General features: G+C 41.1%; 5 protein-coding genes across 7 annotated transcripts in view; all 5 read right to left on the bottom strand.

The window, feature by feature from the left end:
* Window positions 1-21,194, bottom strand: part of LOC117485400 (protocadherin gamma-C5-like) — a 243,915-nt gene extending 222,721 nt beyond the window's left edge. For all 3 annotated transcript variants that reach the window (XM_034133939.1, XM_034133948.1, XM_034133953.1), the window contains exon 1: window positions 18,810-21,194. In XM_034133939.1, coding sequence (XP_033989830.1) covers window positions 18,810-21,194 — 2,385 coding nt within the window. The remainder of the gene's footprint in view (window positions 1-18,809) is intronic.
* LOC117485427 (protocadherin gamma-A11-like) lies at window positions 260-2,683 on the bottom strand. The gene has a single exon (XM_034133983.1). The coding sequence runs from the start codon at window positions 2,681-2,683 to the stop codon at window positions 260-262; it is 2,424 nt and encodes an 807-aa protein (XP_033989874.1).
* On the bottom strand, window positions 4,550-8,911 carry LOC117485426 (protocadherin gamma-A11-like). The gene is made up of 2 exons (XM_034133982.1): window positions 6,551-8,911; window positions 4,550-4,603 (listed from the first exon to the last, which is right to left on the bottom strand). The coding sequence occupies exons 1-2, from the start codon at window positions 8,909-8,911 to the stop codon at window positions 4,550-4,552; spliced, it is 2,415 nt and encodes an 804-aa protein (XP_033989873.1).
* Window positions 10,035-12,470, bottom strand: LOC117485425 (protocadherin beta-16-like). The gene has a single exon (XM_034133981.1). The coding sequence runs from the start codon at window positions 12,468-12,470 to the stop codon at window positions 10,035-10,037; it is 2,436 nt and encodes an 811-aa protein (XP_033989872.1).
* On the bottom strand, window positions 14,412-17,082 carry LOC117485423 (protocadherin beta-15-like). Its single transcript, XM_034133980.1, has 2 exons — window positions 14,689-17,082; window positions 14,412-14,462 (listed from the first exon to the last, which is right to left on the bottom strand). Exons 1-2 carry the CDS (start codon window positions 17,080-17,082, stop codon window positions 14,412-14,414), a joined length of 2,445 nt encoding a protein of 814 aa, XP_033989871.1.
* Window positions 21,195-22,284: the final 1,090 nt, after the last annotated feature.

Raw genomic sequence — 22,284 nt, 5'->3', positions numbered from 1 at the left:
AGAAGGCACATGGACTGAAACAACACACACACACACAATGACAATAATGCAACACAACTGATGAAGCATAAAAACAAATCCTTGAGTTTATCCAGTTTTAATGTGCAATTTACTAAGAATAATTGTTTTAAAGGAAACTGTGTTTGAATGTGGACTATTTATTTATTCATAAAACATTTGACAAAAGTTGCTGTGCGTATTTATACCTCTAAACACTCCAAAGGAGAAATTAATCCGAACAAAGCAGGGAAGAGCTACTTCAGGAGGATGAACACACATTTAAAGATATGGGTTGTGTCCCTACCTCAGGAGAAGAATCACAATCTCCAAACACTTCAGCAAAGTCTGAAGGGCTTTTCCTCAGAGTCTGGTCAGCAGGCAGTGTGTTGTCATTGTAAGATGACTCGAACTTAAAGTCACTGGTTCTGGAACCTGTTGTCAGGTAGGCGTCATAATTGTAAGCGCTGCGTAAAGTTCCTGTTCCGTCAACATCTGCGTAATTAGGAGGGAGATAAGCGCTGGGGATGGCGACTGCTCCATCAAACAACAGTCTGGGCTTTCTCCTGCGACAAAACCTCACACCCAGGATGATGATAATGAAGGTGAGGAAAAAGGTGGACACGGACACTAGCGCGATGATCAGATAAGAGGTCAGTTTGGAGTTATTCTCATCATAAGAAATATCCTTCAGTTCTGGCACCTCAGCCAAGTTATCAGAGATAAGTAAATACATGGAGCAGGTGGCAGAGAGAGAGGGCTGTCCGTTATCTTTCACTGACACAATAAGGTTCTGTTTCATGCTGTCAGACTCAGAAATGTCCCGCTGTGTCCTGATCTCTCCGCTGTGGAGACCAATAGTGAAAAGTCCAGGATCAGTGGATTTGACTATATGATAGGACAGCCAGGCGTTCTGTCCGGAGTCCGCGTCCACCGCGATCACTTTGGACACCAGAGAGCCTCCGTGTGCAGCTTTGGGGACCAGCTCGGTCATGAAGGAGTTGCCCTCCGGGGCGGGGTACAGTATCTGAGGAGAGTTGTCATTCACATCCGATATGAACACACTGACGGTCACGTTGCTGCTGAGCGGAGGAGAACCGTTGTCTCTGGCCATCACGTGGACTTTAAAACTCCTGAACTGTTCATAATCAAACGACCTGACAGCGTGGATCACCCCCGTGTCTCCGTTAACAGACAGATAGGAGGACACCGGGGCCCCGTTCACCTCACCGGGTAACAGAGAATACATCACGGTACCGTTTTGTCTCCAGTCGGGGTCTCGAGCAGTCACGGAACATAAAGTGGAGCCAGGTTTGTTGTTTTCAGTCACATATGCGTTGTAGGACTGCTCCTCAAACACAGGTGGGTTGTCGTTGATGTCTGCTACAGATAACTGAACAGTTTTAGAGGAGGACAGAGGGGGAGAGCCCTCGTCAGTGGCAGTGATTGTAATGTTGTAATCAGACACTAGTTCACGGTCCAGTTGTCCTGTGGTCACCAGAGAATAATAGTTTTTAATAGAAGGAACCAACTTAAAAGGGACGTTTTGCTGAATGGAGCAGCGGACCTGTCTGTTATTCTCAGAGTCTCTATCCTGCACGTTAATGATGCCCACCTCTGCACCAGGTGACACGTTTTCAGGTATGGGGTTTGTCAGGGATGTTAAACTGATAACAGGGGCGTTATCATTTACATCAGTGATATAAATCATTACCTTCGCATAAGATGACAGCCCTAGCCCATCTTTTGCTTTAACTCGTATTTCAAATGATTTGGTAGTTTCATAATCAACAGGACCAATTATTCCTATATCACCAACTTTTCTATCAATACTAAATATCTTCTTGAAATCTTCAGTCACATGTCCAAATTCGTACGTCACATCTCCGTTGACTCCCTCGTCTGCATCAGTAGCGCTCACTGTGACAACTACAGTGTCTACAGGAGAGTTTTCAGGCAGACTGGCTTTATAGACGGCCTGGCTAAACACTGGGGCGTTATCATTAGCATCCAGCACTGTGACGTGTATGACTACAGTACCTGATCTCTGAGGAGAGCCTCCATCCAAAGCTGTGAGGAGCAAATTAATCTCTTGCTGATTTTCACGATCAAGCTCCTTTTCAAGAACAAGCTCTATTGTGTTTCCATCAACAGCCAAAATGAAATTATCATTATTTTTGAGGGTGTACTGCTGAACTGAATTCTGTCCTACATCCGCATCGTGCGCATCCTCCAGCACAAAACGAGCTCCCTTGACTGCCGACTCACGAATTTCAATATTTATAAATTCTTCCTTAAATTGTGGCGAATTATCATTAATATCCTGAATGTGAAGACTAATCCGATGGAGCTCGAGAGGATTCTCCAGCACCAGCTCGTATTTTAGGATGCACGAAGCCTTTTCTCCACAAAGCCCCTCTCGGTCAATCCTGTCGGCAACAATCAACTCCCCGTTATTCAGGTTTATGTCACAGTAACGTTCATCAGTCCCATCGCTGCCAATGCGGGCTCTTCTGTTAGAGAGCGCGCTCCTTTCCAGCCCGAGGTCTTTGGCCATATTTCCAATAACTGATCCTCGTTTCATCTCCTCTGGAAAAGAATAGCTCATGTCTCCATACACGGGATCCAGGAAAATAAGGAGGAAATAGAAGCCACACGTTTGAAACGAGATTATGTTGGAATCCATCATCGACAATGAATTACTAACAGGCTAAAAAATAAAGCGAACAAAGACAGCTCATCCACATAACACGAATAGCAACTACTGACTGTCCTATAGACCGGAGAACAATAGTGAACGTCCACACCAAAGGAAGCAGGAAGACATCTTAAAGCGAGTATATAGCGCCACCTTGAGGTTTTCAAGAATACTCATTTAAAAAAAAAAAATGGAAGGTTTCAAATTGAGCATATCCTGCGTTAAACTTCTTATAATCTGTTAATTAAATAGAAACATATTATGAAGCACAAGAAATAAGTGCAACCGCAGCAATCCTTTAGGTTTAACCAGGAAACAGTGTCAGCACTTGGTATATTAGGCATATGCAGGCTATGCCTTTCCTATTAATATCTTGTCTTGCATATCAATTCATGAAATTATTGTTTTTACTTGTATGTTTAGTTATTGTGAGTATCCAGTCTATACCCTTCTTAAGACAGGGTGTCATGCTAACCGACAAGCCAGTATTTGTTTTTTAATAAACGTTTATATTAATTATTTGTTTTCCTTGCTTTGAAAAAAAAGGTGAAACTACATTTCCTAATAAAGAACATATTCATTATAACCAAGATTGTCACATTTGCAGGGTTGTGAACGTTTGGAAAACCGAGCACCTGAGTCTGTAGCTGTCTGTAAAATGTTCAAAGGATTATTTATGTGACAATCTGTTACTGTACATGTTTATAAATAAAAAATGTACATGTTTATAAGTTTACATATTGTACTTACAGCTTTAACCAGTCATAATGTATCCCTGTGGTTTGATAACAACATTAACCTTCATTTTTACTTTCTTATTTCCTATTGGTGTATTCGAAATCAGGGAGAAACCAAAGTAGTATAGTGTTGTAATAAAAAGTGAAAGTGTGGGAAACTTGAATAAAAAGCATCCGAAAGGAAAAGGGATGTTTAGCACCGAGAACAGAGGAATGACCTATAGACACTCAAATATACTTGAAAACAGAGGACATAAAGAGTTGTGATATGAACACACAAAGACAATAGCTATCCTTTTCCCTCTCCTGGAAAGAGGGAAAACTCCTTTCATCAGAGTAGAAATAAATTATGCAATTTCTGAATGTGTATCTACAATCCAACTCCAAAATTAAATAAAGACAACCAGGCCAGGCAGCATATAAAACAGTTTATAGCGACAGCAGGAAACAAACAAAGTCGCTGAGAGGCCGAGGCTGGGCCTGTTTGCATATGACACGCTGAGATCAAAACTCTGTTGAATAATAATGAAAACTGGGATGATCAACTTATTTTCCTTAGACATAGACATTGTTATAATAATCAAAGCAATCATTAAACTTGCGGTCAACACAAAGTACAACAACCCTGTGTCACCCTCTCTTCCACACAGACACACACCTCACGCAGGTCAACAGGATTATTATTCCCCTGAGTGCTGCCCATAACCATGTGACCCAAAGCAACCAACCCATAGCGATCTAACACATATCTTATAATAATACAAACCAGTACCCAAATATATAACTAGTACAAAACAAATGTGTATATTCAAAATGCATTACTATGTACGTTTCATGGCTCCTACAGTTAATACAAATGACTAAAACCCAATAAATCCAAGTTAAACACATCAGGCAGAACAGCCTTTACTAAAATAAATGTCCCAGAAAAACTATCTAACCTGAAAGAGAACGTTTTTCCTTCTGTATACCTGTCTAAACTACCTGCATGAAACTTAGACTTTATTCTGATGAAACATTTGACAGAAAGGGACATATAGTGAAAGACAGAGAGAAACCATGGTAGTAATGCTGTGCAGTTGATGAAAGTGTGAAGATAACTAAACAAAAAGGTGCATCAGCTGTTCAGCACCAAGGACAGAGAAATGAGCAGCCATTTAAACATAGTGGCCTGAAAACAGAGGAAAGTCAAAAGAGAAAATCACATGAACACACACACACAGATAAAAAGGCTGTGTGTGTGTGTGTGTGTGTGTGTGTGTGTGTGTGTGTGTGTGTGTGTGTGCATGCGTGCGTGTGTGTGTGTGTGTGTGAAACAATGTTTTTGTTTCTTAAGAACAAAGTCCATGACCCTTAAAAACTGCCTGCACTGTGATACTATGTACTTTTATAACACTGTGGATCTATAGAAAATATGTTGTTTTAGGGTGATCGCAGAGCCCTACCACATACAGTAAAAATATTGATTAAAATGGGCCTAATCCTCTTCTAAAACGCGGGGGTAACCATCAAAGAATAGAGATACATTATTCAGTTTGTCAACATGTATCAACAAGGAAAAAGCAGATGGATTAGAGCCAAATCTGACTATAAAAAAAAGGATAATAAAACAAGCAGATCTGGCAGCATAGCCTAGAAACAAAAAGACTGGTAATGACGTATTGCTTTTAATTTGGTAATCCCACAGAAAACAATCAGGCAGTACAGCAGTTAACAAGACCAATGCACTAGAAAAACTATTTAGAAAACCTGGAAGAGAAAGTCCCTTAATCGGACAGCATGACCTGCCTATACCTGTGAAACTCGGACTGTATCTTCACGGATAAAGTGATGTTCTGTCAATTCCTTCATAATCTAATAAACTATTTTAAATAGTCTACAACACATAACCAAGCCAGGATCCTCACAGCGAAAACACAAACTGAATGATATGTTTTTTTGTTTTTGTTTACAGTAAGTAAACAGGTATTCCTCACAAGAAAGTGAGATGAGAGAGCAATCAGCAGAACAAACTCAGAACAAACTCAAGCGGCTTGGACTGGATTAAAATGCAAAGCATGCATTACTCTCAATACGTTGTGAGTGATTCAGTTGTTAACGTATGTAAATCAGCCTGTTAGATATCAATATAGGATGTGTATGACCTTAAGTGCAAGATCAATATACAACTTTAAATGTATTCATGTGGCAGACACTTTTGAACAAGGCAATGTGCAAATGACATCCCATCCAAGCAAACTTCTATAAGGAGAAACCTTATAGGTTAAGTTTAACAAAGCTCAGTTTGAAAATTACCATTGATCAGTAGCACAAGAATGCATATTAAAATATTAAGACATAAATACATAATACTTTTTTTTTTGAGAGAAGTTTCTGCCAGAAACATTTAGCAAATCGGTCAATACTGTAAATGATATAATAGAAAATATACTGCAATAGAAGACAAACACTCTGCTGACTTCAACTGAAAACATAAAATTACCATGACAAAACCAACATTTTCCAAGTGTCAAGAATCTATTAATATGTAAAAAGATGTAAAACGAAAATCAGCAAGTGTAATAAATGAACACTAAACAAAAACTTCAACTAATGAGCACAAGGTTACATCTTATTTGAACACAAACTAAAATGGTACCCTGCTTGAAGTCAAATCGATTTTAAAATCGGAAAAACTAGCTCGTTGAGGAAAATGATGACAAATAGGATGGCATGGACGTATACACAATTAATTAAAAACAATGCCTTGAGTTTATAAATGTCCTGCTGTTCAAAGTGCAATTCATTAAGAATAGAATGTTAGAAAGTAAAACATGTTAGAAATTGTTTTAATTAACTATTTGAAAAAAGTTGGTCTACGTATTTATACCTCTTAACACTCCAAAGGGAAAATGTATCTGGAAAACAACAGGGAAGAAAATTCCAGCTACTTCAGGACGATGAACACAAATGTCATTATAGGGGTATAGTCCCTACCTCAGGAGAGGAAGTTACATTTATTTCCACGACCTTACATTGTCTAAAATAGTCGTTTAAAGAAAGAGAACGGCAAAAACATATCTGAACAGCTTGATCCCATGTTGCAAAGATGTCAACATTAAGTCACAACAATTCCTACCTCAGGAGAAGAATCACAATCCCCAAACACTTCTGCAAAGTCTGAAGGGCTTTTCCTCAGAGTCTGGTCAGCAGGCAGTGTGTTGTCATTGTAAGATGACACGAACTTAAAGTCACTGGTTCTAGAACCTGTTGTCAGGTAGGCGTCATAATTGTAAGCGCTGCGTAAAGTTCCTGTGCCATCAACATCTGCGTAATTAGGAGGGAGATACGCGCTGGGGATGGCAACTGCTCCATCAAACAACAGTCTGGGCTTTCTCCTGCGACAAAACCTCACACCCAGGATTATGATAATAAAGGTCAGAAAAAAGGTGGACACGGACACCAGCGCGATGATCAGATAAGAGGTCAGTTTGGAGTTCTTCTCATCATAAGAAATGTCCTTCAGTTCTGGCACCTCAGCCAAGTTATCAGAGATAAGTAAATACATGGAGCAGGTGGCAGAGAGAGAGGGCTGTCCGTTATCTTTCACTGCCACAACAAGGTTCTGTTTCATGCTGTCAGACTCAGAAATGTCCCGCTGTGTCCTGATCTCTCCGCTGTGGAGACCAATAGTGAAAAGTCCCAGATCAGTGGATTTGACTATATGATAGGACAGCCAGGCGTTCTGTCCGGAGTCCGCGTCCACCGCGATCACTTTGGACACCAGAGAGCCTCCGTGTGCAGCTTTGGGGACCAGCTCGGTCATGAAGGAGTTGCCCTCCGGGGCGGGGTACAGTATCTGGGGAGAGTTGTCATTCACATCCGATATGAACACACTGACGGTCACGTTGCTGCTGAGCGGAGGAGAACCGTTGTCTCTGGCCATCACGTGGACTTTAAAACTCCTGAACTGTTCATAATCAAATGTCCTCACAGCGTGGATCACCCCCGTGTCTCCGTTAACAGACAGATAGGAGGACACCCGGGCACCGTTCACCTCACCGGGTAACAGAGAATAAATCACGGTACCATTTTGTCTCCAGTCGGGATCTCGAGCAGTAACGGAACATAAAGTGGAGCCAGGTTTGTTGTTTTCAGTCACATATGCGCTGTAGGACTGCTTCTCAAACACAGGTGGGTTGTCGTTGATGTCTGCTACAGATAACTGAACAGTTTTAGAGGAGGACAGAGGGGGCGAGCCCTCGTCAGTGGCAGTGATTGTAATGTTGTAATCAGACACTAGTTCACGGTCCAGTTGTCCTGTGGTCACCAGAGAATAATAGTTTTTAATAGAAGGAACCAATTTAAAAGGGGCATTATTCAGAATTGAGCAGCGGACCTGTTGGTTATTTTCAGAATCTGCATCCTGCACATTAATGATGCCTACCTCTGAACCAGGTGACACGTTCTCATGCACTGGATTTGTCAGAGATTTCACATAGATTATAGGTGTGTTGTCATTAACATCTGTGACCGTAACTGTTACCTTTGTATAAGACGACAATCCCAATCCATCCTTTGCTTTAATGCGCAAATCATATGTCATCGCAGCCTCAAAGTCAATTGCACCATTCACTTTTATTTCACCGATTTTACGGTCAATACTAAAAACTCTCTTTACATCTTCAGTCACGTGTCCAAAGTCATACGTCACATCTCCGTTGACTCCCTCGTCTGCATCAGTAGCGCTCACTGTGACAACTACAGTGTCTACAGGAGAGTTTTCAGGCAGACTGGCTTTGTAGACGGCCTGGCTAAACACTGGGGCGTTATCATTAGCATCCAGCACAGTGACGTGTATGACTACAGTACCTGATCTCTGAGGAGAGCCTCCATCTAAAGCTGTGAGGAGCAAATTGATGTCTTGTTGTTTTTCACGATCAAGCTCTTTTTCAAGAACAAGTTCTATTGAGTTTCCATCAACAGCCAAAATGAAATGATCATTCTTTTTGAGGCTGTACTGCTGAACTGAATTCTGCCCTACATCCGCATCGTGTGCCTCCTCTAGCACAAAACGAGCCCCCTTGCCTGCCAACTCATGGATTTCTATTATTGATTCTTCTTTAAATTGTGGCGAGTTATCATTAATATCTTGAACGTGTAGACTGAGCAGATGCAGTTCCAGGGGATTCTCCAAAACAATATCGCGTTTTATTACACACGACAGCTTTTCTCCACAAAGCTCCTCCCGGTCGATCCTGTCGGTAACAATTAAATCTCCGTTGCTGAGATTGATGTCACAATAACGTTTGCGGTTTCCTGTGGCATCAATGCGGACATTCCTAGTAGACAATTTACTCGATTCCAGGTTAAGATCCTTCGCTATATTCCCAATAACGGATCCACGCTTCATTTCTTCTTGAAAGGAATAGCTCACGTCCCCATTCACGTGTAACAACAATAGAAAAAAAACGAAGTAGCTCAGTCTGAGCTCCATCATGACAATGTGTGTGTTGGAAAACAAATGGTTTTCGCTAAGATTGCAAATTCAACAGGGATCATCCAGTAACATCAAGAGAAAAACGATGGCAGTAACTCTGACTGCCTCCCCGGAACAACAGCAACTGCAAAATACCCTTTCGGTCGTCTGCACCCCAAAGGGTGGAGAGGTAATGTTTCACGTATAGCCTGGCCAATAGCGACACCATGAGTGGAATAAAGAAATAGACGCTATATGCCATAGTATAGTTTTAAATATTTGAAAAAACAAATGGCATCGCAAACTGATCAAGGAGCGATATCAATAGCATTTCACTTTCATACTGTCGCTCGCAACAAAAACGACGTACATGTCATGTGGAAAGAAAAAGGTTAAAAAAAGAAGGTAAAGTCTCCTAATGAAATACAATTACGCAAACATTATGTCTCTGACGGGTCACTGACAATGGTAGACTAAGGAACAGAGGAACCCAAACAAATATGTTCTTATAATGCATCGAGATGCAAAGACAAAGATTAAAAGATCCAAACAATCATATCTGTTGAAATGTGTAAAGATACAATCAACCCTTATAAAAGTGAGCATACTGTTTACTGCAAATTAATGCTCACTCAAATTGCTGCCTAATGAAACAGACAGAAAGACAGACAGACAGACATACAGACAGACAGACAGACAGACAGACAGACAGACAGACAGACAGACAGACAGACAGACAAAGCATGCAGGCAAAAAAGGTGGCAATAAATAAGGAAATTTACATGCGTGTCAGCAACATACAAGATCCCACTTCATTTATATTATTGGCTTCTTTTGTATGACGAAAAGAGCAAACTGTCATATAGAAAGACAAATACCTAAGCAGTAGAAACCTCTAAAATAATTTAAGAATATACACTGCTATTGTAAAAACCGATTATTCAAGAAAGAAAACATACATTTCACAACATTTTGTTGCTGCATCTATAGGATGAGGTTGGACATTTGACGAAAAAAGTTTGGGCTTTGAAAGGAAAGGTTAACTCGGGATCTAAGTGGCTGTGCGCCGTATTTATACCATATGAACACTCAAAAGTAAAAATGCTTCTGAAATAAGAAGGGAAGAAAATTGCAGAGCTCTACTTCAGGTTGATAACCACGAATTGCATGATAAGGGGTGTGTCCCTACCTCAGGAGAAGAATCACAATCCCCAAACACTTCAGCAAAGTCTGAAGGGCTTTTCCTCAGAGTCTGGTCAGCAGGCAGTGTGTTGTCATTGTAAGATGACACGAAATTAAAGTCACTGGTTCTAGAACCTGTTGTCAGGTAGGCGTCATAATTGTAAGCGCTGCGTAAAGTTCCTGTACCGTCAACATCTGCGTAATTAGGAGGGAGATAAGCGCTGGGGATGGCAACTGCTCCATCAAACAACAGTCTGGGTTTTCTCCTGCGACAAAACCTCACACCGAGGATGATGATGATGAAGGTGAGAAAAAAGGTGGACACTGACACCAGCGCGATGATCAGATAAGAGGTCAGTTTGGAGTTCTTCTCATCGTAAGAAATATCCTTCAGTTCTGGCACCTCAGCCAAGTTATCAGAGATAAGTAAATACATGGAGCAGGTGGCAGAGAGAGAGGGCTGTCCGTTATCTTTCACTGCCACAATAAGGTTCTGTTTCATGCTGTCAGACTCAGAAGTGTCCCGCTGTGTCCTGATCTCTCCGCTGTGGAGACCAATAGTGAAAAGTCCAGGATCAGTGGATTTGACTATATGATAGGACAGCCAGGCGTTCTGTCCGGAGTCCGCGTCCACCGCGATCACTTTGGACACCAGAGAGCCTCCGTGTGCAGCTTTGGGGACCAGCTCGGTCATGAAGGAGTTGCCCTCCGGGGCGGGGTACAGTATCTGAGGAGAGTTGTCATTCACATCCGATATGAACACACTGACGGTCACGTTGCTGCTGAGCGGAGGAGAACCGTTGTCTCTCGCCATCAGTTGAACTTTAAAACTCCTGAACTGTTCAAAATCAAACGACCTCACAGCGTGGATCACCCCTGTGTCTCCGTTAACAGACAAATAGGAGGACACCGGGGCACCGTTCACCTCACCGGGTAACAGAGAATAAATCACTGTACCGTTTTGTCTCCAGTCGGGGTCTCGAGCAGTAACGGAACATAAAGTGGAGCCAGGTTTGTTGTTTTCAGTCACATATGCGCTGTAGGACTGCTCCTCAAACACAGGTGGGTTGTCGTTGATGTCTGCTACAGATAACTGAACAGTTTTAGAGGAGGACAGAGGGGGAGAGCCCTCGTCAGTGGCAGTGATTGTAATGTTGTAATCAGACACTAGTTCACGGTCCAGTTGTCCTGTGGTCACCAGAGAATAATAGTTTTTAATAGAAGGAACCAACTTAAAAGGGACGTTTTGCTGAATGGAGCAGCGGACCTGTCTGTTATTCTCAGAGTCTCTATCCTGCACGTTAATTATGCCCACCTCTGCACCAGGTGACACGTTCTCAGGTATGGGGTTAGTCAGGGATTTTAAAGAGACTATAGGGGCGTTATCATTAACATCTGTAATTTCAATCATTAACGTTGCGTAAGAAACTAATCCTAGACCATCTTTCGCGCTTATTTGCATTTCATAGGATGCCACTTTCTCATAATCAATATGTTCAGCTACTCTCACCTCTCCCGATTTAGGGTGTAAAGAAAACACGTTGCTATTTTCATCTGAAACATGGTCAAATCCATATGTAATTTCGCTATTTAAACCTGCGTCTGCATCAGTTGCACTCACTGTGATCACCAATGTATCCAGAGGAGAGTTTTCAGGCAGACTGGCTTCATAAACGGCCTGTGTAAACACTGGCACATTATCATTAGCATCCAGCACAGTGACGTGAATGACTACGGTACCTGATTTCTGAGGAGAGCCTCCATCTAATGCGGTAAGCAATAACATGATATCGTTGTTATCCTCTCTGTCTAATTCTTTATCTAAAACTAATTCGCAGTACTTTCGTCCGCCTGATTTAGCGTTAACATTTAATTTGAAATGATCGTTCTGCTGAAGTGAGTAGCTTTGAACAGTATTTTCTCCAATGTCTCCATCATGTGCTTCCCCTAGGAGAAAACGTTCACCCTTATCTGCTGATTCCTGAATTTCTAAATTAAGTGACTCCTCTTTAAATTGGGGTGAATTGTCATTAATATCTTGAACGCGAATACTAATGCGATGCAGTTCTAGTGGATTTTCAAGCACAAGTTCCTGTTTTAAAACACACGATGCCTTTTTTGCACAAAGCCCCTCTCTGTCAATCCTTTTCTGTACAATCAAATCTCCGGTGTTGAGATTCACACCGCAGTACTGGACATTATCATCCTCAGTATCGATACGAGCCTTTCGAGAAGACAGTTTTCCCAAATCAAGGCCCAGATCTTTAGCGATATTTCCAATTACAGATCCACGTTTCATCTCCTCCGGGATAGAGTAGCTCACGTCTCCATAGCCGGGGTGGAAGCCGAGAAAAATAAAAGCAAGGCCGTAGAGCAGCGCAAATCTGCTGCATCCCATTGTCACTGCGAGGATGACCGCTACTGCTGCCAAGTAGTCCCAAAATTATCAAAGACACAGCTGTAACTTTCTCCAGTAAATATTGACACTGCAGTCTTATCACGAAGCGTTTTAGTCAACCAGTGTTAAAACCACAATCAGGCTTTACATTTGCTGAGACCGAAGGGTAGAGAATGACTGTGCCCTCTCGTTTACTGGTACACACTGACACCATGAGTACTTCTCTGAGTATGACATGGTGGGGTAGCATTTGTGTCTTGTTTAAATACGTAACAGAACCATATTAAAAATGACAACAACAACAATAAGAACAATAATGACAAATATTTACAAAATATAAAAAATAAGAATAGCAGTTTTTCCCTTCGGGACAAACGTTTTATGACTACTTTGCCCCCTAACCATAAAAAAAAGCAATACATGAGTCGGTTTGGAAATAAAACGATTCTAACGTCAGCCAAAACAATCAGATTCTTCAAATAATCTTTGGCATGTCAACAAATAATAATCACTTAGCTGGGATGCAGTTATATGAGTTTACAAGTGCACAACATGTTAACATGCCTTAAAAGCTTCGATATCCCTACATCATTCTATGTCCCTAACTCACACACGAAACGGGTCAGTTTTCCCACCCTAGATCCACTTCCCTCCCATTGCAACCTTAATGGGTAAATGGAATCATTTAAAGTTAAGTCACTGTTGTTAAATATCTTGTTGTAAACTATTTGTGTTCATACAGTCTTTAATGGTTCCGATTGAAAGCATATGCTAACTAATTATGTCAGCATTATGATCAATAACTTTAAACCGAAGCATCATTTGACTTCAAAGACTATGACTTAAAGCAATGTGTGCCTCCATTCATTAGACCAAAAGGTTGTTTACTTTATTACTGCATGGTAATGACTACAGATCGAATGGAATAATGACTGTATACTGAAGGTTTTTTTTGTCAACTTGGAGACAAAAACATCACACATATTTCGCCCAAAAAATAAAGTATTTGTATGTATGCTCGAATCCACAGAGTAAACAAATAAAAAAGCAACATGTTGTAATTGTTGTTGGTAATTTAAACACTAATAAAAGAACATAAATCTTTTGCAATAAAGCTTTATACATGGGGCATATGTTCACTGATTTAACTGTTACATTTGACATACTTTTCAACAGGCTGACCGCCAACTTTTTAAAAGATCATTAGGACAATGCTACCATTACAAATGTTAAATTGGAGAGGTTAAATGCATCAATAAAGACATTATCTACTTCTGACATGAAAATCAAAACTGATTCTGCTTGGTGATATATAAAAAAACATGGTTGCAATTGTATGCCTTTAAATGTAGAGAGGATTATTTGTCCCTCTCTTGTGCACTTTTGTGTACTCTATTACTGTCAGGAAAAGTTTCATTTCTATATGACAATGTGCCTGACAATATCCCCCATACCTCAGGCCAGTATATAAAGCAGATCGTTTGATAACGATAAATGTATTCTGGGAAAACATAATGTATTCAAAGCACCTCATATTGAGAGTGCAAGTTTTTGATCAAAAGTTTTGTAATAAGGTTTTCACATGGACAACAAAATACAATATCTATCAAGTAAAACGCATTCATACGAAATTATACAAAAGCCTGGAAAATGATATTCCAAATTAGAACAATATACTCAAGCAGAAAGGAAAGCATATGCGAAACCTTCAACTAATTGGTGCTCTAACACAGTGTCTCAATATCAATAAGAAGTAATCAGCTCCAATGTATTTTATAAAGAAGTCCCTACGATTCAATCAAATAAGAGTAACACATAAATACAATGCAGTGAACGTCAAAATCGAATAACAATATCTAAGCAAGTTTAGATGAATGAAACTCAAAAAGGAAATCAATAAAAACATACAATTTTTTCTAAATTAGCCCTAAAAATATACTGTCAAACCGATTTCAGCACCATGGACAGAGTTAGTGTAATGTCAAGGGATTCCTAGAGCATAAAGGGACATCATGTATAGAAGGCAAGTTAAGAAGAAGATACATTCCACAACATTTACCACCTAATGACATCCAACTAATTTAGGCACCTTGTGTTTTTTTCAAAGAATACTCTAAATAAGTCTAAATACTCACAACCATAGAATAGAAGTTGTGAGTAAATACAACTTTTTTCAGGATGATGAACACGACTATGATGATATAATACATTGCCCTACCTCAGGAGAAGAATCACAATCTCCAAACACTTCAGCAAAGTCTGAAGGGCTTTTCCTCAGAGTCTGGTCAGCAGGCAGTGTGTTGTCATTGTAAGATGACACGAAATTAAAGTCACTGGTTCTAGAACCTGTTGTCAGGTAGGCGTCATAATTGTAAGCGCTGCGTAAAGTTCCTGTTCCGTCGACATCTGCGTAATTAGGAGGGAGATAAGCGCTGGGGATGGCAACTGCTCCATCAAACAACAGTCTGGGCTTTCTCCTGCGACAAAACCTCACACCCAAAATGATGATAATGAAGGTGAGGAAAAAGGTGGACACGGACACCAGCGCGATGATCAGATAAGAGGTCAGTTTGGAGTTCTTCTCATCATAAGAAATATCCTTCAGTTCTGGCACCTCAGCCAAGTTATCAGAGATAAGTAAATACATGGAGCAGGTGGCAGAGAGAGAGGGCTGTCCGTTATCTTTCACTGACACAATAAGGTTCTGTTTCATGTTGTCAGACTCAGAAATGTCCCGCTGTGTCCTGATCTCTCCGCTGTGGAGACCAATAGTGAAAAGTCCCGGATCAGTGGATTTGACTATATGATAGGACAGCCAGGCGTTCTGTCCGGAATCCACGTCCACCGCGATCACTTTGGACACCAGAGAGCCTCCGTGTGCAGCTTTGGGGACCAGCTCGGTCATGAAGGAGTTGCCCTCCGGGGATGGGTACAGTATCTGAGGAGAGTTGTCATTCACATCCGATATGAACACACTGACGGTCACGTTGCTGCTGAGCGGAGGAGAACCGTTGTCTCTGGCCATCACGTGGACTTTAAAACTCCTGAACTGTTCATAATCAAACGACCTGACAGCGTGGATCACCCCCGTGTCTCCGTTAACAGACAGATAGGAGGACACCGGGGCACCGTTCACCTCACCGGGTAACAGAGAATAAATCACGGTACCGTTTTGTCTCCAGTCGGGGTCTCGAGCAGTGACGGAACATAAAGTAGAGCCAGGTTTGTTGTTTTCAGTCACATATGTGCTGTAGGACCTCTCCTCAAACACAGGTGGGTTGTCGTTGATGTCTGCTACAGATAACTGAACAGTTTTAGAGGAGGACAGAGGGGGAGAGCCCTCGTCAGTGGCAGTGATTGTTATGTTGTAATCAGACACTAGTTCACGGTCCAGTTGTCCTGTGGTCACTAGAGAATAATAGTTTTTAATAGAAGGAACCAACTTAAAAGGGACGTTTTGCTGAATGGAGCAGCGGACCTGTCTGTTAGTCTCAGAGTCTCTATCCTGCACGTTAATGATGCCCACCTCTGCACCAGGTGACACGTTCTCAGGTATGGGGTTAGTCAGGGATTTTAAATATATCAATGGGGCGTTGTCATTTACGTCAGTGATGTCAATTATCACTTTTGCTTCGGAAGAGAGGCCATAACCATCTTTGGCCTCAACCATAACTTCATAACTTGATCCGTCTTCATAATCAATTTCACCTGTCACAAATATTTCTCCAGTTTTCTCATCAAGAAAAAAAAGCTTTCGTGATTTATCTGAGAGTCGGCTAAATTCATACCTAACCTCTCCGTTCACCCCTTCGTCTGCGTCTGATGCACTTACAGTGATAACTGGGGTTTTGATAGGTGAGTTTTCCGGTAACGAGGCCGTATATACAGACTCAGTGAAAACTGGGGAGTTATCATTAGCATCAAGTACAATGACGTGTATGACTACAGTACCGGATCTCTGAGGAGAGCCTCCATCCAAAGCTGTGAGCAATAATTTCATTTCCTGTTGCTCCTCTCGGTCCAACTCTTTATCTAAAATCAACTCACCATATTTACTGCCTGCATTTGTTGTCTGAATATTGAACACAAAGTGAGGGTTTTGCTGCAAAATGTAGCTTTCAACTGAGTTCTTTCCTATGTCTGCATCGTGAGCTGCATTTATGCGATACCTAGCTCCTTTGACAGCGGACTCATGTATTTCCAGTTTTATAATATCCTTCGGGAAAATTGGTGAATTGTCGTTTATATCTTGGACCTGCAGGGACAACCGGTGTAACTCTAATGGACTCTCTAACAGCAAGTCAAATGTAAGAACACACGAAGGCTTTTCTCCACAATGCTCCTCTCTGTCGATCCTTTCCTCAACGATTAAATCTCCACTTCGAAGGTTAATTCCGCAATAATGTCTGTCGTTTTGTTCCATATCAACACGAGCTTTGCGAGCAGACAGTCTTCCCACCTCCAGTCCCAGATCCTTGGCGATATTTCCAATAACAGATCCGCGCTTGAGCTCCTCTTGTACAGAATAGCTCAGGTCTCCGTGTGCGCAGTGCACCGCAACAAAGAAAAACACAAAGCCGTAGCTTGGAAAAACGCTCCGTCTATTCCTCATCCTCAGGCAGTACACAAATTAAGACAATTCGATATCAAGTTGATAATATGTGCCCTACAAGAATATGTGTCGTCAGTGTTGAAAGATATACAGAACACAGGGGTGGTCGAAGCAAATAATGGGTGTTATGAAAGGCAGGCTCAACGCTTGTATCCTTAGCTGGTCTATAGTGCCACCGTGAGCCAACAGAATATAACAGCTTTAGAGAACTGCTCTGCTGCATATTGTCTTAACATATCACTAAGTCACCTGGACATTTACTTTAATAAAAAGGCATTATTTAAGTTATTTAATAAAACTCTTAATAAGGCACTTTCATGTTGTTACATTTTTCGTTAAGATAAGTAAGATGATTGTTATCTGTGTTTGAAAGCTTTCAAACAATACTATTTCTGCTGATGTAGTAATCCACACACAGCTCTTCATAGTGATACAAATAAGACAACACTCCGCCCAATGTCGGAACACAGATCAAGTAATTAATTGTTGCCTGCTTAATACTCAGACTTTTGATTAGAAAGGCAAGTATGTCTCTCTCTTCTCTCCCTCTGAAAAGCAATTAAGTAGAATGCTTTTGTTGTAAAAAATGTAAAGATCTGCCTCAAGCTTTCTCCAAAGACCTCTTGAATACATTTATCAAATCTTATTAAATTATATGAGATTCATAGGAAAGCCAATGAAAAATAACAGAGCAACAGTTTGCCTTTTATGTTGCACTGGTGTAACAAATATTCTTATCTTTACATTAACAATGAGATTTAAAATGAAAGGGATGACAATATTACTGCACTGAAAATAAGGCAATAAATGGAATTCCTTAGACAATGAGATTAATTGACAAACAAGCCATTTCGATCACCAATAAATATTGATGTGCTAATGCACTTTTTTTACTTGTGTGTTTTTAATCTAGAGCACCAACACTATCACTCAAATCCCTGATTTTGAGGATAAAATAGAACACGGGCATCTGGAAAACCAATTTATAAGTAATGTGTCCTTTAGCCAACCCAGGTTGATCACGGCCATATATATGTCACGTTGGTCCACGCTGGGAGACGACAGGATGACACGGTTTCACCCCCTCAGAGCGTCACAGTGACACGGTATTGTTAACATGGCCCACCAGTGCAGAAATACCCGGATGTTGACAAGCAAGCCTCTATTACGACTTTTGGTTCACTATAACACACATTTTTGTGGAGAATACGAAGATTTTTTTCAGTTCTTGTCAAGGAAATAAATGTATATATACATTTCCTTGATTGAAAAAATACAACAAAATACAACCCCTCTGACGGGGTGAAACCGTGTCATCCTGACGTCTCCCAGCGTGGACCAACGTGACATATACACGTCTAGCCGTGATACTGGGTTGTCTTTAGCTGTTTAAAAGCAAATAAAACGAATAAAAGGGGTGGGCTGCTTTTGACAGAAATAAATGTTTTCAATAATAATTAATTTATTTCAAAAAAGCTTCTACTTCAATCACCAAATTATTTGAAACGCCTGCTTACGGTAGACACTTTGCTGTCAAATATTGATGCATCATTAAGCCCTTTGAGTGCATCAAGTAAAGCTCTTAGTTACATGTACAGTGTCATTAATTTGATCGATATTACATTGTCTTAAATTGTCGTTTAAAGAAAAAGAACGGCAAAAATGTATCTGAACAGCTTGGTTCACATGGTGCAAATATGTCAACATTAGGTGACAACAATTCCTACCTCAGGAGAAGAATCACAGTCTCCAAACACTTCAGCAAAGTCTGAAGGGCTTTTCCTCAGAGTCTGGTCAGCAGGCAGTGTGTTGTCATTGTAAGATGACACGAACTTAAAGTCACTTGTTCTAGAACCTGTTGTCAGGTAGGCGTCATAATTGTAAGCGCTGCGTACAGTTCCTGTTCCGTCAACATCTGCGTAATTAGGAGGGAGATAAGCGCTGGGGATGGCGACTGCTCCATCAAACAACAGTCTGGGCTTTCTCCTGCGACAAAACCTCACACCCAGTATTATGATGATGAAGGTGAGAAAAAAGGTGGACACGGACACCAGCGCGATTATCAGGTAAGAGGTCAGTTTTGAGTTATTCTCATCGTAAGAAATGTCCTTCAGTTCTGGCACCTCAGCCAAGTTATCAGAGATAAGTAAATAGATGGAGCAGGTGGCAGAGAGAGAGGGCTGTCCGTTATCTTTCACTGCCACAACAAGGTTCTGTTTCATGCTGTCAGACTCAGAAATGTCCCGCTGTGTCCTGATCTCTCCGCTGTGGAGACCAATAGTGAAAAGTCCCGGATCAGTGGATTTGACTATATGATAAGACAGCCAGGCGTTCTGTCCGGAGTCCGCGTCCACCGCGATCACTTTGGACACCAGAGAGCTTCCGTGTGCAGCTTTGGGGACCAGCTCGGTCATGAAGGAGTTGCCCTCCGGGGCGGGGTACAGTATTTGAGGAGAGTTGTCATTCACATCCGATATGAACACACTGACGGTCACGTTGCTGCTGAGCGGAGGAGAACCGTTGTCTCTGGCCATCACGTGCACTTTAAAACTCCTGAACTGTTCATAATCAAACGACCTCACAGCGTGGATCACCCCCGTGTCTCCATTAACAGACAGATAGGAGGACACCGGGGCCCCGTTCACCTCACCGGAAAACAGAGAGTAAATCACGGTTCCGTTTTGTCTCCAGTCGGGGTCTCGAGCAGTAACGGAACATAAAGTGGAGCCAGGTTTGTTGTTTTCAGTCACATGTGCGCTGTAGGACTGCTCCTCAAACACAGGTGGGTTGTCGTTGATGTCTGCTACAGATAACTGAACAGTTTTAGTGGAGGACAGAGGGGGGGAGCCCTCGTCAGTGACAGTGATTGTAATGTTGTAATCAGACACTAGTTCACGGTCCAGTTGTCCTGTGGTCACCAGAGAATAATAGTTTTTAATAGAAGGAACCAACTTAAAAGGGACGTTTTGCTGAATGGAGCAGCGGACCTGTCTGTTATTCTCAGAGTCTCTATCCTGCACGTTAATGATGCCCACCTCTGCACCAGGTGACACGTCCTCAGGTATGGGGTTGATCAGGGATTTTAAATATATTACAGGGGCGTTGTCATTCATATCTTCAATTGCAATCATTAACGATGCATATGACGCCAACCCAAGACCATCTCTTGCGCTAATTTGCATTTCATATGCCGATTCTTTTTCATAATCAATAGATCCTGTCACTTTAACTTCTCCTGTTTGTGGGTTGAGAGAAAACACCTGGTTTTCATCTGAATCATGATCGAATCCATATGTAATTTTACTATTTACACCTTCGTCTGCATCAGTTGCGCTCACTCTGATCACCAATGTATCCAGAAGAGAGTTTTCAGGCAGACTGGTTCGATAGACGGCCTGACTAAACACTGGTACATTATCATTAGCATCCAGCACAGTGACGTGTATGACAACGGTACCTGATTTCTGAGGAGAGCCTCCATCAAATGCGGTAAGCAATAACGTAATCTCTTTTCTGTCCTCTCTGTCCAACTCTTTGTCTAATACTAATTCACCATATTTTCGTCCACCTCCCTTTGTCTTCACGTTAAGTTTGAAATGATCGTTCTCCTGCAGTGTGTAGCCCTGAACACCATTTTCTCCTATGTCTCCATCTTTCGCTTCATCCAAAAGAAAATGTGCACCTTTGACGGCTGATTCATGGATTTCAAATTTAAGTGACTCCTCTTTAAATTGCGGTGAATTATCATTGATATCTTGAACGCGAATACTAATGCGGTGCAGTTCTAGTGGATGTTCAAGCACGAGTTCCTGTTTTAAAACACACGATGCCTTTTTTGCACAAAGCGCTTCTCTGTCGATCCTTTCTTGGACAATTAAATCTCCAGTGTTGAGATTAACACTGCAGTACTGCACTTTATCCTCGGTATCAATGCGGGCCTTGCGAGCAGACCATTTTCCCAGGTCCAGTCCCAGATCTTTAGCGATATTTCCAATTACAGATCCACGTTTCATCTCCTCCGGGATAGAGTAGCTCACGTCTCCATAGACGAGGTGGAGGCTAAGAAAAATAAAAGGAAGGCCGTGGAGCAGCGCAAATCTGCTGCATCCCATTGTTAAGTAAAACTGCAACTACTACCAAGTATTCCCAGAATGATCAAAGACACAGCTGAGATTTTCTCCAATATAGTAAATATTGACACTGCGGTCTTATCACGAAGCGTTTTTGTCAACTGTGAAATAGCACAATCAGGCTTTACATTTGCTGAGACGGAAGGGTGGAGAATGACTGTGCCCTCTCGTTTACTGGTACACACTGACACCAAGAGTACTTATCTGGGTATGACATGGTGAGGTTGAAATATAGATACGCAAGAGAACCATGTTAAAAATGACAACAGTAATAACAATAATGACACACATTTACAAATATCACAAAAAGCAATAGCAGCTTTTCCCTTTGGGACCAACGTTGTATGACTACTTTGCCCCCTAGCCATATAAAGGAAAAGCAACAAATAAGTCAGTTTAGAAATAAAACTATTCTAACGTTACCCAAAACAATCAGATTCTTCAAATAATCTTTGGCTTGTCAATTTAACGATGAATAATAATCACTAAAATGGGAAACAGTTATATATGTTTACTTGTGCACAACATGTTAACATGCCTTAAAAGCTACATCCCTACATTGTATGTCTGTAACTCACACATGAAACTGGTCAGTTTTCCCTCCCTTGATGCATTTCCTTCCCATTTCCACCTAAATGGGTTAATGGGATTATTTAAAGTTAAGAAAATATTGTTAAATATCTTCTTGTAAATTATTTATGTTCACACAATCTTTAATGGTTCTGATTGAAAACGTATGTAAACAAATTATGTCAGCATTATTATCAATTAGTTTAAACCTAAAGATCATTTGATTTTAAAAGACTATACTTAAAGCAATGTGTGCCTCCAACCATTAGACCAAAAGGTTATTTACTCTATAGTAATGCATGGTAATGACTACAGATCAAACGGAATAATTACTCTTTACTGGAGGTTTTTTGGACCACTTGGAGACAAAACACAAGACATATTTCCTCCAAAAATAAAGTATTTGTATGTATGCTTGAATCCACACCGTATAAAAATAAAAAAGCACCGTTTTGTTAGTGTTGTTCATGATGTAAACACCAATGAAAGAACATACATCTTT

The sequence above is a fragment of the Trematomus bernacchii genome, unplaced genomic scaffold (assembly GCF_902827165.1).
Source record: "Trematomus bernacchii unplaced genomic scaffold, fTreBer1.1, whole genome shotgun sequence".
In the NCBI taxonomy this organism is placed as follows: domain Eukaryota; kingdom Metazoa; phylum Chordata; class Actinopteri; order Perciformes; family Nototheniidae; genus Trematomus; species Trematomus bernacchii.
This window is presented reverse-complemented; position numbering and strand designations above follow the sequence as displayed.